Source organism: Triplophysa dalaica, chromosome 2 (assembly GCF_015846415.1).
Source record: "Triplophysa dalaica isolate WHDGS20190420 chromosome 2, ASM1584641v1, whole genome shotgun sequence".
NCBI lineage: Eukaryota > Metazoa > Chordata > Actinopteri > Cypriniformes > Nemacheilidae > Triplophysa > Triplophysa dalaica.
Window position 1 is genome coordinate 22450537 of NC_079543.1, and position 18831 is coordinate 22469367.

The window sequence follows — 18831 nt, forward strand, 5'->3', positions numbered from 1 at the left end:
GCCCCATTGACTTCCATTGTTTGGACACAAAACATTTCTCAAAATATCTTGTTTTGTGTTCAACAGAACCAATAGTCATAGTCAGATTTTGAATGACATGAGAGTGAATGGATGATGACAACATTTTTATTTTAAGGTGAACTGTCCATTTAAGTATATAACCAGAATTCATATGTGGGATATCAAGTACACTGTGTGTTTGTTTGCCCTTGTAAGAACAAGTACTTTTCTCTCTAGGATGTGTACATGGTTCAAAAAGTCACTAATTCAAGATCAAACAAAGTCTTAACCACAGCACTTGCAAAGCCAAGTCTAATGTGATTTACCCAAGTACAGTATATTCCCTGGATCAATATCCCCTAGGCTTTGGACTCTAAACACTCACTAGCAATCCGATTTTAAGTCTAAGGGTTTATTAGTGGTATTTTTAGTTAGATTTAGGAGCACGGAGACTCTTAGACTTCATGGGGCCTGGGAAAAAAATGATAAAGCACCAACTTCATTGACACAGCCAACATAATCTTATAGGCTAATAACTATTTTGCAATCTAATTTTTTCTATCCAGTGAAGCATGTTGACCCATGCAGGACCATTTTATACTTTTTTCAGTCATGCTGTTTGTGCAATTTTGCTGAAATCATTTTTTAAAGATTTGCTCCAACAGTTTCGTTCTGTTGCAATTTCTGACGTCAACTCAAACTGTACAGTGGGTGCGATTTTTCTTCCTTACCAGCAGGGAGCAGAATTGCCACAGGAGACAGCAGATCCAATGTATGGACAAAAGTATTGGGACCAAATACTGTCACCATTTACTCACCATGATTTAAATTATAAATCACAATAGTAGTCAAAAGTGCCCTGGAACTGTTTGCTTGCCTACATTCTTCAAAATATCTTCTTTTGTGTTCAACAGAACATAGACACTTACAAAGAAATGATTCCTTCTATGGTAGTCAATGTTGACCAAGAACAGTTTGGTTACAAGCATTCTTTCTCTGTGTTTTCATCGGAACAAAGACATACAGATTTGACACAACTGAAGGGTAAATAATAAACAGTAAATAAAATATCTGTGCAGGCAAAACACAGTTTTAATGTGTTTTAATGTCAAAATCAAACATTTACATGTCACATACCAAATCTGTCAAACCATTCCAAACCCCTTTTTGATTTGCTATTTGTCATAACAAATGCAATAAACTCATCGATTCCATAAGAGGAAGCTTCAAAAACTCCTCTTTCACATAGCATAAAAACAGAGAAATAAAAAAACATTTTCCTCACAGGTGCAGGATTAAAGACCGTCAACATGCCTTTCAGGTTAAAGTTCAGTGGTCGTTTCTCTACAGGGTAGCAGTAAAATGGCTGATGTCAGGCGAACAGATGAGTTCAGTGTTTATCTCATAAAAAAGTTCGAGTGAATGTTACGCTTTACACACAATGGTATTTCGACCCCCCCACCCACTATTCTGCAGTAAGCGAGTTGAACTGTTAGGTAAACGTGCAGTAAAAAAAGAAGACACACCATCTCATATACATAGTCCGTTATGTATCACGTAAAGCCCTACTGTACACTACTTACAGACTGCTGTATAACAGCATATTAAGCCTATAAACCTGGCAAAGGAAACACAATATTTCTTCTCTCTCGAGTGAGTCCTCCCGATCCAAACCCTGTTCGACGGAGTGTAAGCCAGTTCTGAAATTTCCTCTCATCCAGGCACTGAACTGCAGGTTCTGGGCTAGTCTTTTTTTTCCAAGGTAAGTTTGTGCACCGGTGGTTCCAGGAACACCGGAAAACCTGGACGGATTTTGGCATAGATGGATCGGAGTCCACCGATCGCGCTCCACATCCAAGGCTGTTTCAGTGAAGTGAAGAGATGAGTCTGCGATTCTCACCACATGGGAAACCAGAAAGCACGCACACTTCAGACAGCGTCGAGACATACAGTGTTGTCCGCTAAAAGGGGAGGGCTAAGAAAACAGGCTCTCAAACTATGGCCTTGTGAGAGGACGAATCGATCGGAGACGGAGCGCAGACTAAAGCTCAGAATGTTGATAATGGTCCAAAGACAAACGCTTAATCTCGAATTTCCTGAGAGTTGTTGAAATACATGTCAATTCGTTGTCATCAATCAGATTGTACTTACAATGCAAAACAAGAGCTAAAAAAAGCCATTCATAAACTCGACGTAAGACGGCTTTCAAATGCCGTCCAGGTCACGGCTGCCATATTCAAGTTTGTAAAAATACATATATTTAGTGTCTAACTGGGTTTTGAAAACTACGTTGTTGTGTCATTTGCGGGACGTTTCTTTCTAAATTAAAGGCTGCTCTTCTCCGTCGATTCATGAAAGATTTGTTTGCACGCTGACCTCGCTTTAACATTCACACACGCACTCACGCACCTCTCATAGCGGTAACAAAAAACGAATCCTTATTTAACAAAATAAGCATTAGCTTATCGTCATGCAGTGTAGCCTTTAAAGAAATTTGGTTTACAAGTATGAGTATACTATGAGCTCTACTTAAAAAGGGATGAGATACAGTATAGTCCTTGATTATAGTATAGTATAGATGTGTCTAAACGTTTTTTTAATGCCCCTGTGTATGCACTTTACACAGATGATTAGTTATTCAAATACACTTCAATGTCTTATATACTAGTCGAAGATTAAGCAGGCAAAAATGCTACAGCTACTTTCCAAAAAAAGTGTCTTGAAAAATAATACATACACACCTGTACACACACACCTGCGCTAAAATGGATACGGACAGAAAACGGATTCCCAGCATGGGATGTATGCTATGTGTGTGAATGTGTGTTTGTGCTGTGTACAGAGTATTTAGAATCTGAGATTTTAACACTGAGGTCCGATGAGATGGTCATTTAACAGTCATTGTGATAATCATCCATTGCAGAAGCGAAATGCCAATGACTTCCAGTTGAATGTTTTGAAGCGCTGATGATAGCTGCATTCTATTCCCATATTTGTACTAAAAGGACAACAAAATACAAATGAACTTTTTCATCTAAAAGTTTCTAATTCAAGACTTTTGTTTGTTATTGTGACTGTACTGGCACAGCAATAGGAAACCAGTTAGAATAAAATATTTAGGCATCACCATACGAATTGTTAGAATTTCCTTCATCCTAATGCTACATGGGAAATGTCCGCAATGTACCACAATCGATATTAGCGTCTCTTTATGACATCTTGACCCACATGTCCATATTCAGGTCTGTGACCGAATCGTGTCCTTATGTGAACTAATAAGATGAGTTTAGAACTCAGAGCATTAGCTGTCAATCCCCACAGCGCCCCCTTTAGGAGGCGTAACATGCAAGCCTTCGCCATGTGCAAAGTCCATCAAAGCTTATGAAAGAATGCAAGATGATTCGCTTTATCTCCTCAACTTGGATTTCTATTTTTTTGCATCCAGAGAATGAATGTAAGATGAATTTTTGGCAAGGAGAAGAGACCTGTTCTGAACAGGTGTGCGCTAGTGTCAATGATCCTCCTGCTCCGATGCAGCGAAGATTTCGCTCGGGGGCCGTACCCTTAGCTGCAGCTCACAGGTACACTTCCCTGCGAGACAGAGCGAGGCACGAGGTGGTCTTATAGTCGCCCCCCGTCCTCGTAAGTGGTATGACCTCGGGGGAGTGCGAGCCTTCTTCTTCCGGACGGCGACCGAAGCCGGCACTGCTGAATGTGTCGTAGGACGCTGAGGTCATTTTACGGTTCAGGAGGTTGCGGTTGTGGTCGCCCATGTTCCTGTTGCGGTCCCGGCGGCTGAGCGTTCCGAGCGGATCTCCGTTCGCGAGCGAATCTCGGACTTCCTCGCTTCCACCGCTGCTTTTGTCTGTGCCGTCGTCTCTGTCGTCCTCGCGATCGCTGTCGTCCTCTGTGTTGTTGTTGTTGTCGCCGGGTGAGGCGAAGGTTGAGAGCTGGGGGGGTTCAATGCGTCTGCGAGGTGACGGCTGCACGGGCATCCAGCAGGTGTCGGAGTGACCGAATTCGTTACATTCTCGCGTGCATTTTCCTGTCAGAGCCACGTCGGGGAGCTGCCTGGGGTCTGAGATAAAGAGAAAGAGACAGTTTAAGCATATTCTTGACTAGCTAAAAATAAATATATTATATATTTTTATAAATATTTATTATTGTTAAGTATTTAAATATTGAATATGTATTTATAAATTCCTAAATTCATATTTATGTACATAATAAATGAATAAATCTAAATTTACAAAAAATGTAATCAAACTAACTCCATACATCAATCCAATTATTGAATAACTACATAAAAACTATTTATGGGCAAAATATCTGTCTAATTATAAAATTCATATAAAGATTACAAGATATATTATTAAAACTCATATACAGTATCTTAAAAATTATTTTAGTTCTGGTAACAGCATACATTTCAAACTTGCAATATGTATTTATAGAAACTGCCATCTACACAGCAGTAAAGTTATTTAACTTAGTTACAACAATATATTTTCTGCCACAAAATTGAATGCAAAATCCTGTGAAGATTCTGTGAACCGTGGCTGAGCTTCTATCATGCCGTTGAAAAAAAAGTAGTTAAATTGCATCACGGCTCCCCGGCGCCGTTATCTATCTACCTGTCTCAACAAATGAACTTTTACCATTCTCTACATGCTCCTCTTCGCCTACGCTTCCTTCTGGTGTCGTCCTTTCATATCCGTCCTCAGGCAGAGGTAAAGATCCCAGTCTGGGACCCGATGAGCTCTTGCTGCTGGGGGTCTCGGAGTCCTCCACCCCGCTGTCATAGCAACCTTGATCTGGAGCTTGACTCACAACTGAGAATGTCACCCGTCTAAGCGGCTGTGAAAGAAAAACAGAAGAACACAGGATTAAAAGATAACTTCTGTATTACATCAATGAGGATTATGTGGATAAGCCCATTGACTAAATGTACTCGACAATAATTTCACATTGATCGCTCCACACAGAAATCCTATAAAGTATGTTGTGTCTGAAAAACATTTCCTTTTTGTCACATCCATAATAACTTGCGTATATCACCCTAATTTTAATATAGAAAATGTGCCTAGACTGATATTTTTCTAATGTCTGGACTCTATTAACAAAAGTTTAGGACAATAAACAGATGGTTCAATATATTGGTAATAATGCATTCTCTGAGCAAATATTTCAAGTTTTGACTGCAAATGTCACATCCATAACGCTGGAATTGCCCTACAAATAATATATAAACTGTAAAAATACAAACAGTTTTCTTTTAGGGTTAGGGGTAGATTATAGTATTAATATCTAGCTGTGTATGAAAAATGTCACTGGAATGTCCTAATTTAGATAAACATTAATATTTAATATACAGTACTACGATATATGAAGAGTTTGGTTCCAAAACGAGATAACTCCTTTTCAAAAATCGTGTTTTTAAAACGGAGTCATCTCATTGAACCAAACTCTTCATATACTGTATTACATACTTTAATGTGTATATTGTTTTTTACAAAAAATAACAAATTTTAACAAAGAGTGTAGAAATCTTTATGGTGCATGTTTTCAAGGATATACAATAAAAAATGCTGAGCTATTTTCAACCCATCGTTTGGTCGAAAAGGAACAAACCAAGCTGTTGGTTTAAATTAACCCAGAAAATGGTTAATATTAGACCCAACAATGGGTTAAAATGATCCAGCCTATCTACAGTTGTAGTCACAATTCAAATCTCCAACCTTAAAATCAGAACATTTTTCATCCAAAATCATCCTGTTCATGCTGAACTCTAAAGACTAGTCAACCACTAAAGTCCTACATCATCCATTCAGTATCTACTGGAGCGATGACTGACAGCTGTTAGAAGAACTGCCTTACGAGAAGCACATTCATACGCTTCAAGGTCTGCTCTAATCAAGACAATGTGAACAGAGAGAGAGACGGAAAGACGGGGGTCTAAATGAACAGAATAATTAACTGGTGGTTTCATTTTTCACTGGGGGGAAGTGAGGTCATAACAGAGAGAAGAGAGGGTGATGAATCAGTCTTTATGGGAGTCAGGTGTCAAATCTAGCATGTGACAAATGAACATTAATAGAACAAATCATCTGTTTCGTCTGCGAGCTGATGTCTGACATGGTTCGGAAACTTGAGAACTTGCTGACAGGTTTCAGGTGGAAACAACGACAGCATTCCCGTGTAGGAATAAAAGGTGAATTTCTTATTTGCTGCATGGCTTTAATTTATTCCGCAGTGCATCAGGAGCTTTAGTGAGTAATAATTGGATTGCGCTATTTACACAAGGCAAAGCACAGTTATTCCTAAGAGATCCTTAAATCTTTAATATTCTCTTTTTACCTCCCTGCATTGTGCACATAATCTCTGGAGGCACATAAAACACGCACACACACGAGCCAGTCAGCTTTATGTTGAGCCAATCAATGCCGTGCCCTTGACCCTTGCTGTGAGTCTCAATGGTACGCTGCTTTATTGACCCATAATTCCCCACCATCGTTTACTAACTCCGGTCCTGGCTCTTCTCGGAATTCCGGCCTGTAAATGAATAGAGGAGATCTCCTCGCGTCTGACTCGTACAGCCAGTGCCCACATCGACTCTCCTGTACTCTATGACCATCCAAGGAGAAACATCTTTAGTGTTTATTTAGGATAGCAATATGAAAAGGCTCATTAACTCAAAGCAGAATACAATTCCCATCTGTAAATCTGTCACTTGGGTAAACCCATACATTTATAATAAACCCTATAAATTAGGGATATGTTTAGTCCAATGCATGTGTTTAATGTATGTATATAATACAGTATATATTTTTGTCAAAGTTTACATGTAAGTTTAGTTATAGAGAGTATCGACACCAGACGTGATGTGCTATAAATCAAGGCACTTTTCATGTTATTTCAAATTTTCGTTGTTTTATCTCCGTGTGATAAATGGCGAATTACAGGCTGCTGCCAGTAATTTTCCATCCCTGAATGATGTCCGAAAGGTCGAAGTTTGCTCGATGTATGTGTGATATCTAGGGCCATATGATTTCCGTGATGTATTTGTAATCTGCTTGTTTTGCGTTATTATGAGTGGCGCTTGTGGAGCTTTCATCATCCGCGTTTCACAACGGGGAAGCGTCCGTCAAACACCCCTTTGGATTGGATTTAATTTATTGTCATTACACATATAACAAGTACAGTGTAACGAAATGGATTTAAGAAGAAAAATACAGCAAACATGAGGGAAGTGGAGAGAAGAACAGATACACATAATACACCATAGACAAGACTTGCAACAGGGTAAGATAATCCAGCTCCGGCATGCAGCCATCCGGTCCAGTGCCATTACGGCACCGTTCACAGACCCACTTGTCAGGCTGGCGGTTCAAAGCTACGGAGGAGTGGGAGGGATGAGTGGGGGAGGACTGCACGCAAGAGCGTCTCGCTGCAGTGCTCTCACAGGGTTAATTTTCCAGCTGCGTTCTTTGCCAAGGCCGTTTCTGGAGCCGGGGAGCCGAAAAGATAAGATTGTGATTTGTTTAGTCGGGAAACCGTATTCCAATATGTCACGGCAACCCTCATTGTCAATTGTCGTTCTGATCTCCGATATTGTCGAGAGACCAGTTGATCAAATCCATAATTTTCCAAGTTTGGAGGGCAGTGCAGAGAGAGTCTCTCAATAGACTGAGACGAGACAAGAGACAAGAGACAAAGAGAAGGGAAAATAAGGGCAAGGACGGGGAGTGAGAAAATGCGACCGCCTCCGCTGAGAGCAAAACGAGAAAAGCTTTGCGGTAACCCGTCAAAATAAAAGTCCTTTATTTGAGATCAAGTTATAACATTGATTTAATATTTACTTACGTTAGTAAATTGGAGTAAATGTGCTATTAAAATCATAAAAAATAGTACATATAATAAAAAATATTACTTGCTTAATAATAGTAGAAGTACTTTAATTTATGTAGACGATACCCATCCCTAATAGTGACCCAGAACTGTTTTTTGCGTGTTCTTACATACAGTGGAATGATATGAAGTTGAACTTAAACTAGTCATTCCAACAAATTCTGTTGTGTGACATTCTCAAACTAAAATGAATGAAATCGCACAGGGAAAACCTAAAAAAGGTACAAAAAATATGTGCATACCATATGGCCTCTATCTCGGAACAGCAAATCAAAAGTGTTTACCTTCCTTAAAGTCAAACGAAACAAACCGTGTTGGGTCACCGCTTGTGAGATCAGATTCCTTATTGTAAAAAACAAATTTGGACCAACTGCAATGAAAACGGTAAACGGTTGACTCATCGGATCGAATGAGGGTGGGTCTACAGCCTCAATAACATGGGTGGCAATATAAGCCTGTTTGCTGCATTGTCTTATCGACACAGTGGAACCAATCCGTTAGGTTAGTAAATTGGAGTAAATGTGCTATTAAAATCATAAAATATAGTACATATAATAAAAAATATTACTTGCTTAATAATAGTAGAAGTACTTTAATTTATGTAGACCTAAAACCAGAAAGGAAAAAAGAAATACGGTCTACCAGCCAATAACCATAGTGATGTAAAGTAAATATGTCGAATTACATTATGATGCGCTCCTATCCACATGCTTAGTGCCGTAAGTGGTATGCTCAGGAAGACACACATTTTGCTATGTGGCATTTTCTGTTTGCTCAGAAGCATTTGTAAACTGCAGTTCTAAAAGTCAGCTGTCATAAAGAAACTTAAAATGTTTAACATCTCTTCACATCATGTGTTTTTGCATCAAATTATAGAGCGTAGTATCGATAAGAGTATTGATAAGTACCAGTATCGATTAGTTGTATCGATATGGGTATTGATATCGAAAAAATCTTAACGATACCCATCCCTAATAGTGACCCAGAACTGTTTTTTGCGTGTTCTTACATACAGTGGAATGATATGAAGTTGAACTTAAACTAGTCATTCCAACAAATTCTGTTGTGTGACATTCTCAAACTAAAATGAATGAAATCGCACAGGGAAAACGTAAAAAAGGTACAAAAACTATGTGCATACCATATGGCCTCTATCTCGGAACAGCAAATCAAAAGTGTTTACCTTCCTTAAAGTCAAACGAAACAAACCGTGTTGGGTCACCGCTTGTGAGATCAGATTCCTTATTGTAAAAAACAAATTTGGACCAACTGCAATGAAAACGGTAAACGGTTGACTCATCGGATCGAATGAGGGTGGGTCTACAGCCTCAATAACATGGGTGGCAATATAAGCCTGTTTGCTGCATTGTCTTATCGACACAGTGGAACCAATCAGATTACGGGGGATTTCGTGTTGAATTGCCAAGCAACGCTGGCTTATGTTTTCCACCCCAGACTGATTACCTCAACCCACATTCCCACTAAGAGGTTCATTTGATTTATTTGATGAAGATTAAGTTCATATTTAAGAACAATATCAACCTTGCATGCATCAGTTAGTGGCGTCTGCACTCGGCAGCTGAAAAGCACAGCTCGTGGAGGACGTTGCAGAAAATTCCAGAGCACAATTTTCTCCACAGAATTTTGCAAAACACACAAGTGCCTGAAGGATTTCTGCAAATTATCCACCGAATTGAGTTTCACCTACTCTTTCTCTCTTCTTTTTGAGGATTCATGCTAAATTGCAGAGAATTGCTGCAGTGAGCTGCTCCAAATGAGCTTCACGGAATCAAGTCGAGATGAAAAAAATTGCTTTGTTTGACTGAGAAACAATGTAATTAAACCTTTTATGTGCTGTAAAGAATTCTGAAGACCGGGATATATTTAGATTGTGTTCGAGAAAATTAAGGCTTGTTTAAGAGTTTGTTGCAGCTTACTTGACAAATCTTGAGTCGTTGTCCTGACAAGTCGTTGTCCCTAACTCTACTCATTAAACTTAGTTGTAGTGTGATTTTCTCTGCCAGTATTTACTACCTATTGAGAAATGCTTTCAATTACAGCCTGGCCCGACCGTTGAAGGTCCCATCATTAGGAAAGAAAAATCGCAAATGTGATCTCATTAATATCTCAACTGTCACTGCTAGATACCAACGGAGATCAAACTGCAAAAGTAGCGAACATTACCTGCTTCTTTTCTCCTGAGCCAAAGACTACAGTAGTCACATGTATCTCTGCGTTTCAGAAGAGGAGAGGTGGGTGGATTGTGCTAGATTGACTCAATTTCATTTTGGAAAATGTAGAGTATGAGCGCAGGCCAGTGGGGGAGTGGGACAATCGAGCTCAGGCATAGTTCAGGGCAGACTATTAGATGCAGGGCTCTCCAATTCTTCAGTTTGTTAGTCTGTTCAGACGTCTGTAAACTTATCAGAGATGCAGAACACCTCACACGGTGTCATTACAAAGAGCTAAGAGGTGTACTAACATTAATTCGAATGGTTTGTTTTCCCCCACGGCATAAATGGATGTGACGTTTTTGTGGGCGTTCCAGTATTGCAGACGCTTATCCACACCGACTGATTAAAATGTAATTTGCATGACTTTGAAATGCAAACGAAAATGAAATTGAAATAAAAGAGAAAAAAATCTAACTTTGCATTTTAATTTGAATAGTGTCAGTATTACTGCATGAGCATAAATAAAAACCTTTGTAAAAATGTTTTTGCAATTTTGTTTTCACACTTGCCTTTTCATTTTCATATTGGCAATCTTGCCTCAAGATTTTAGTGAAAATGAAACCAAGGAATCACCAATTGCGTTTTCTTTTTCAATTTTACAGGGACAACGCATTGTCAGTGTAAAACTAAAGATGATGTCATTTTCGGTAATGCAAATTAAACGTTTCATTTTGGCACATATTGTGTGCGCAACTATGTATAATAAAATTGTTAATCTGGTTTATATTATATTTAATTTCCTCATTTTATTTATTCATTAAAATTTGGTTTTCCATAGTGTACTGTGCATATTCATTTTGTAATTATAAACACATACACATACATGTATACATATTTAGGAAATATTTACATGTATTTGTTTTTATTTAAGTAATTATATATTTATTCATTTTGATATATTATATATTTTTGAAATATATGCATGTATGTTCATGTTTTTATATATATATATTTATATATACAAAATTTAGATGCACAGTACACAGTTATAAATTATGTGAACACAAACTTAATATTCTGGATGCGATTAATTGTGATGATTTGTTTGACATCATTACTCTATTTAATGGGGCATCTACGAATAAATTACTCTTTATAGTCAATTCTTTTCAAAGCATTGATTCAACAATGGGCCTACCTGTCTGAAATAGTTTGTGAATCAATTTGAATGATTTGTTCAGTTAGCCGGACTCACTGCATGAACTGAATCGTTTGAAGCATCCTATTGTTTGCCAGCGACGATAAAGAATGTATATGCATGCTGTCTTTTTGTGACTTTTTTCTTCACATAACTGGAGAAATGATTTGGAACAACACGAGGGTGAGTAAATGATGACAAAATGTATTTTGGGGTAAACTGTCCCTCTAACTTTCATGCATTATAACAAAAAAACTCAGCAGGTTCACTTTATTATTTTGTAGTTTTCAAGATATCTATTCTATAAAATAATGTCACACTTCGTTTTGAATCACAAATGCCACCTCCACACGTACTGTCACAACACAACAGCCGCTGTGACGTCTGCGCATCTGAGAGAGAAACCGAAGTCACGCCAATTGCAGAGGTTAAGCTTTTGGCTTTGTGGTTGTTTATGTGTTTGTGCGAGCGAGTCTGGCTGAAGACACAGAGCTTTGGCTGTGCGAATGTGTGTGTGAATAGCAGACTCTGGCTAAAGTCACAAAGGTTGGGCTTTTGGATGTTTGTGTGCCTGGTCTCTGGCTAGCTTCCAGTCGGTGCACCAGTAGCAGAAACAGAGTTGATAGAATATTAATGGACTTTGACGGCAAACATTAAAAACCAACCCTTTAATCTGACACAGGTCATTTAACTTCTCTTTCCAGCATGACATCCAACTGTGTCTCTGTATGTTTACTGATGTGACTGTCTGTTAAACCAGGTGTGCATCACTGCCTCTCTACCTTTGTGTGTGTGTGTGTGTATGTGTGTCTCGTACCACAATATCTTTGTAGATGGGCATCTAACACATCACAAACACATCTTGTTTGTGATATTTCAGGGCTTACTGCCTGTGTATGTGTGTGTGTGTGTGTGTCGGCTTTCCGCAGTCATCAACATAATTAGATAGAAACACTCTTACCTGACGGCTCAAAGGAAATTAATGAGGCCTGATTAATTAGTGCTTAGCCTTTCCTCTGCGTTCCATGACTCTGCATATTGAAAGGCCATGCCGCATACAATGAATAATTCAAGCCAGCTGATTTGGATATGGATCTATAGTGTGTTCCAACTAAGTACATTCAATTAGTGACAGCAGCATAGAAGGGCCCCTCAAGCCTTTACCATTAACTTAGGGATCCGTTTTATTCCCGATCAGCATGCACAAACTGTCCTGGTAACTGTATGGACTCATTTTCTAGAAAATCACTCAAAAGGATTTGCAGCATTTTATGCATCCCTGTAATTCGATTCTGTTAAATTGTCATCTAGTTGGAGTTCAACTAATCCAATAAGAAAGTAAAATCGCAAAAGAAATCAATTTAATATCTCAAAGGTTTCTCCTAGATGATCATATGAAGTGGAGAGCAAATTGGGACTCAAAACCTTGGATGTTTTCTCAGATTTTTCTCCCAGGAACGGAATCCACACATCGTCTCGAACTGTGCACAATATGCCAACCCAAAAGAAGGAAGTCACGAGATCTCTTCAACAATCTCACTCTTCTAAACATAAATTAAATTAAATACAGAGCGAATGCTAACGTTTGCTAAAGTCTCCTGTGTTACAGATTTGTCTCCTGGGAAATTTTGAAATACTTCAATTAAATAATATACTTTAATTCAACAACATAATGTCTCTAATAATCCAAAGCATTTATTTCAGTTAAAATTCCTTATTTTATTTAATTATCTATTATTCAACTTTTTTTTTATAAAATTGACTTAAAAGGACCCTGAAATCTCATAAATGTCAAAAAACTGCTTTGATTCGCCTTCAACTCTGCGACCAAAAGTCAAAATTATGGAAGAAATCAATAGACCTCAAACACCCCTCATCAAATTGATCCAAGTACAGATAATTTTGCATTTACAATCTACAATCTTGCAGCTGGACCCTTTTAGTGTATAATAATTTGTATAATTCTTTAGTGGTTCTATAATTTTATATGCAATTTTTGTAGAAACATTTGAGATTACGTTTATATTTGAATGAAACAATTGAGAACTCCAACAAAAAAGTGGGTGAAAAGAAAACCTCGGAGCAAGACACATATTCCTCTGGGAAGATATTAAAGTTTGCAATCAACACATCAGGAGTTGGAAATTTCAACCTGTACATTTCTCAATGAAATCTTTCTCAACCCACTGATCTAGACTATTCAATTGACCTATTTTCACCTAAAGAAACTTTGCGAGACGCTTCTGAGAAAACATTTAAATAAAACAAAGTCTCCGTTAACACAAAAAAGTCTGTCATTCATTTACAAGAAAGAGACGAACAAGTGGCATTAACATCATTGATATCAAACCTGCCGTGATGCATCTTGGCGTATCGCATTTGAATATTCCCAAACGTGACTCGAGAGCAATTGCAGAGGGAAGCTTTTCAGCAAATAATTTACATACATTTTCATATGTTCCTCACACAAAGTCACCGTATGACGACTTAGTTGCTTAGTGCACGAGTCATATGAACTATTTCAATGGTCCTTTTATGATCACTATTTCATTTTTTTTTAACTTGTCAGTCTCTTTCGCGGCATAGAAAATACAATCTATTTGACATCCTCTTCTGTGTTTCACATATGAAGAAACGTCATACTGGCATAAAGAAATAAGGCTTCGGGTCTCCTGAGCTTTGAAAGAGTAGCCCCTGGGCCCTTAATCTTTCCTCTGGGATGCCAGTGCTTGGTTACTATGGAGCAAAAGTGCGTGAGACAAAATGCAAGTCCTTACATACCAGAGCTGAGAGAAGTAATGGATGTTAAATGTACACACACAATGTGCTGTTGCTTATTTACTTCAGTTTAGCAACAACACTTCGGTGGTCCTGTGGAAAACAATTTCACCTGTGTGTGTAGTTGCAGCAAACATTGACAGTTATTAATATAAGCAGGTGGCAAACTGACAAGCGTGAGTTTGAGGAGGACGGACAGACCTGAGTGCGCACACACACGTGCAAACAAAAACATTTACAATTTCCTGTATGTCTCCTGCTCAATGACATGGGAAGGATAAGTGAAAATGTGGCGGTGGGCTGGTGTTCCTGCGCTGGGATAAAGGTCACCGAACGAGAGAGACAGAGAGATGCGTATGTGTTCTGCAATAGCGTGACTGATACTTATAGATTATCATCCTCCAACACATCTCACTTTGACTGCAGTATTTTACACACACACTCTCTCTCCCTCTCTCTCTCTCTCTCTCTCTCTCTCTGCTTCCTTCCTTTTCCCTTGTTTCTTCTCCTTATCCTTAACTCTTATCCTCCCCTTTCATTTGCACGGTTCCCTTTCAACCTTTTTCGTTCATTCATCCAACCTCTCTATACATCTCTCGTCCACGCTCTCTCTCTCCATCTCTCTGCTTCAGGTGATTTACAGAGCCGCTCAGCAGTATCGGAGTATCAGCACTGAGTCTGTGTGAGGAATAATAATCACCATGCGGTGAAAGAGGCACTGCGGAGAGAGAGAGGGCGAGAAACGGAGGAAGAGAGAGCGTCGTGAGAAGAGCGGAGAGCAAGCCGCGGTACCAAGCGGCTGCGCAAAAACAGGCAAGCAAACACACACGCAGATATACAGATGTGGATTACAGCGCATTGACTGCAGCAGTGGGGTCATCATCTGAATGCACACAGTCACAGATGGAGACATGCACCAGTGCCCCTTAGTGGCCAAAGTCACACACTGTCAAACTGTTACTGCAATGACATCAGACCATTTGACAGCCATTCACACTGCCTTTGCTATTGGATGTAGTTTGGGATTTTTATACTTTTTGAGAAGTATATTTCAGAACATGTTGACAGTCCTGATATGATGTTTATTCTGATGAAATGTCATGTTTTCTTTACTGAAACTAATTTTCTTTACTTAATAAGAGTGAGTTGGACTGGATAGTTAAAGTGTCCAACAAGTGCTCAGCATACGTGAAACCTTCTTCTGTTCTATTCAAAAAGCTTTCCTTATGTCTTTTTCAGGTAGTTCCTTGTGTAATTTGTTAAAAATAGGCCAAATGTTCAATGCTGTGCTCTGATCTTCGAAGGTGGCGAATTTGAAAAAGTTTACATTAAGAGACCTGGATTTGGTTACCTTATTAATGCCATGCTTTCATTTGTTATTTCTATTGATTTTAGTGACTAAATATAGAAATAGTACTAGCAAGAAGAATTTTTCTTACTAATATTATATATAATATATTACACAGAATCAGACATTTTATTATAATTTTTGTATATTTAAAATTCCTTTTGACTGTTTGAAGGTTCAGAATTCATAATGAAATGATGATGATGTCATTGTAATTTGCAAAACTAGTATTTATAAAGCCCGTTTCATGGGATGCGCACGCTTGGCCTGAACTTAACTGTCGGTCTGTGTTAGGCTGTAATATAACTTTATTTTATATTTAATTTATATTAATTCTATGAATATTTTATTCTATATTAATTCAATTAAAACTACTCAACAGTTATTTATTCTCTGCAGAAAGTTAAGTTTGGGCCACAAACGTTTGTTTATGTTGATGCCACTAAACCGTCTATATGCAAGCAATAAGGTACCAGAGACTGTGCTGTATTGTGAATAAGGGTATATATTTATATACAGTGTATATATATATAGAATGAAGGAGAGATAATATTAAATATAATTTATATATATACATGTACACACATTTCTATACATTTCTTGCTGCCAGTCCCACTGATAATTTTTTCCAGTCTCAATAATGTAAAATGATGATTACAGTCTAATTTTACTATGTTTGTGATATTGCACTTTGTATTTTTCATTTGCTGACACTTCTCTGCAGCGGTAAATAAAAATTTGTAATTCAAAATTAAAACTAAATCCAGGTTTAGAAAATATGTACACAATTTACAGCATGCATGTACCTTCTGCTCAGATGAATCAACACTTTCGAAACAAACCATATGCGCCACCCACACCAAACAAAAAGCCCTTCTCATTTTAACGTTAAAGCTTTTTAAAGCTGTTTAACAGTGAAAACAAAGACCAACTACCAGCTCTTCTTGATTCTTTGGTTTGGTTCGCAGTGTTAGTGAAAACATCACACTTATGTTTCCCAACATGCCTCATCAACCAGCACACTTGAGCGTGTGTTGGAGTTTGTTGGGGAAGCAACCTTCGAGTGAGTTTTCTTTATAATAATTTCTTTAAAGAAGCCAGACATCTGACTTGTATATGCAAGCACAGCTGTGACAAAGTCAAACACGTGCGAGCACTTAAATCCCAGAGGAACTGAAGAGCACATTCTAAAGCGAAGCTGTTTAACCAACCGCACTTTGAGTTTGGGAAGGATTAAGCTCTTGAGTCGAGGGCAAACTAATCTATACGTGATTGGGCTTTGACTAAATAAAAGATAATGATTAGATGCATGACTGACAGATGTGTCTTTTCTTACTCGTTCGTTTCCTTCGGAACAATGCTCGGTTAATGAGTGGGTCCTGATGTTAGCGAGCAGCGAGCGCGCGGTTTGCACGGAGGTGATATTTATGGCTTTCCTCATCATCGTCTCCGACTTTCACATAAAAGTCTCCATTGTGCTTGATGAAGTAAACAGGATGGTTGATTCCTCTCCTTATATGCGTATATGTATCGTGAGACTGAATGAATAACCGCTTGTGACGAAAAGCGACACCCACACACATACACACACTCCTATTGTCCATTTTATTGCAGCGACTAAACAAGGCCGTCCTGTTACAGCAACAAAAAAAAAGACAATGAAATAACCGAGGATGTCTTGCGATATGTGCGTATGCATAATGAGCTGTATAAGTATGTCCCGTGCCAGGCGAGTTATTTTCACACCCAGATACGCTCGTGCGTACACAAGATGGCGTTTTAATCAGCACAGCTACACAGTTTTGCGTGACTCGACTCTGTTTCCTGTCAGATACTTTCATTGTGGTGACACAAGACAAGACGAAGAATCCACGGGATTTACCCTATACACAAAACAATAAATTCACATACCTCCAAGTTGCCCCAGACAGCTCACACACCCCGTGTCAGACATCAATTTGAACTTAATGTCTCACGGCACGCCGCGGTTACCGTGACAATAATCTCAGTGTGTTTATGCGTGTGACACAAAGGGGCGTTATTAAACGGAGCACACTGCCGTCTTTCAGTAACACAATCGCTCATCTCCGGGGAACCTTCATCATCGAAGTTCATCTCTTGACGTCCACTGTAAGAAAAGCCCCTTTTCTGAGACATATTAACATCGGCTCTGTCTCATTCCGTCTCCTATTGTTTTTTGTTATCTCGCTGTCGCTTTAGCCCATAAAATATTCAGTCCAATAAATGTGAGCACTAAATCACGCTGCACTTTAATAAATACCATTTCAGAGGGATAATGACTGTCATAAACCACCATAAAGACACCTGACGCTAGGCTCTGCTTTTTAAAGACCGGGATGTTGTAAACATCAATTTCACGAGAGAAAATATTCACATAATCCTTGACCGTAAACAGGTTTGGTTTGCTGTGGGCTTAAGTCTCTGGTTAATTATAAAAATAAATGTGGATGTGTGGTGGATGGATGTCAGAAGAACGACCATAGGATTGAAGAAAGAAGCCATGTGTACATCCTTAGTGGTGTTATTAGCTGAATTAGGTGAACATGCTCCGCCTGCACATCCGTTTGAAACTTCATTAGGATGTCTCAGACACCTGCTTTACACATAACACTTTATATAATTATAATAGTTTGGACTGAAATGCTTGGCACAATCAACCTTCAGTTTTGTGAAAAGTTTAAGACACAAAGAGAATGTTTTCCAAAAAAACATGTTTTTTCTTTCTCCAAACTCGTAATGATGTGATTCACTATTTCACTTACTAGATTACTTAATTATATATCTGAAGTTGGGTGTTGCCATTTTTTTAAGTGGCTTAACTGCCGCCGAGTTCTTATGGATTTAGACTGTCTCAGTCTTTTTTTCTTTCCGTCTCATCATGTAATCCCAGACTGACTCACTGAGGTTGAGATCAGATCTCTGTGTGGGCTATACCGTCTGTTGGAGAACTCCTTGTTCTCACAAAAATCTAACACGATTTTACAGTGGCAAACAATGTTTGGGAATCTACATTATCACATTATCACTGACACGCAACAGCTATATCAAAAAATATCTAAACACAACAAAAATATCAATAAACATCTCAAATAACGTTCTATCGTGTCATAAACCTATGCACAATCTTATTTATGAGTGGTAACATGTGTAATTTTTGTACCGTTAAAGCTAGCTATTTGCTGGAAATGTATAAACATTGTGACTTTATTAGATTCTTGGTCTTTTTTTGTGTTGTTGTGAGCCTTTGGTTCAAGGAATGGCATACATTAACATGAATAGTTCACCCCAAAATACAATTTATGCCATAATTTACTCATCCTCATTCCATGTCTTCCTTTCTTCAGATGAACACAACTGGAGTAATAATAATTCCAATTCTGTTCTTGGCTTTGTAATGCAACTGA

The 18831-nt window shown here is 38.4% G+C and overlaps 1 protein-coding gene across 1 annotated transcript in view; it reads right to left on the reverse strand.

Annotated features, from left to right (window-relative positions):
* Positions 1 to 1087: 1087 nt before the first annotated feature.
* The window catches only part of pcdh7a (protocadherin 7a), a 32048-nt gene continuing 14304 nt past the window's right edge, over positions 1088 to 18831 (reverse strand). Inside the window, exons 3-4 of the mRNA XM_056736415.1 lie at positions 4659 to 4857; positions 1088 to 4078 (exon numbers count right to left, since the gene is read on the reverse strand). Coding sequence (XP_056592393.1) covers positions 3576 to 4078; positions 4659 to 4857 — 702 coding nt within the window. The 3' untranslated portion in view covers positions 1088 to 3575. The remainder of the gene's footprint in view (positions 4079 to 4658; positions 4858 to 18831) is intronic.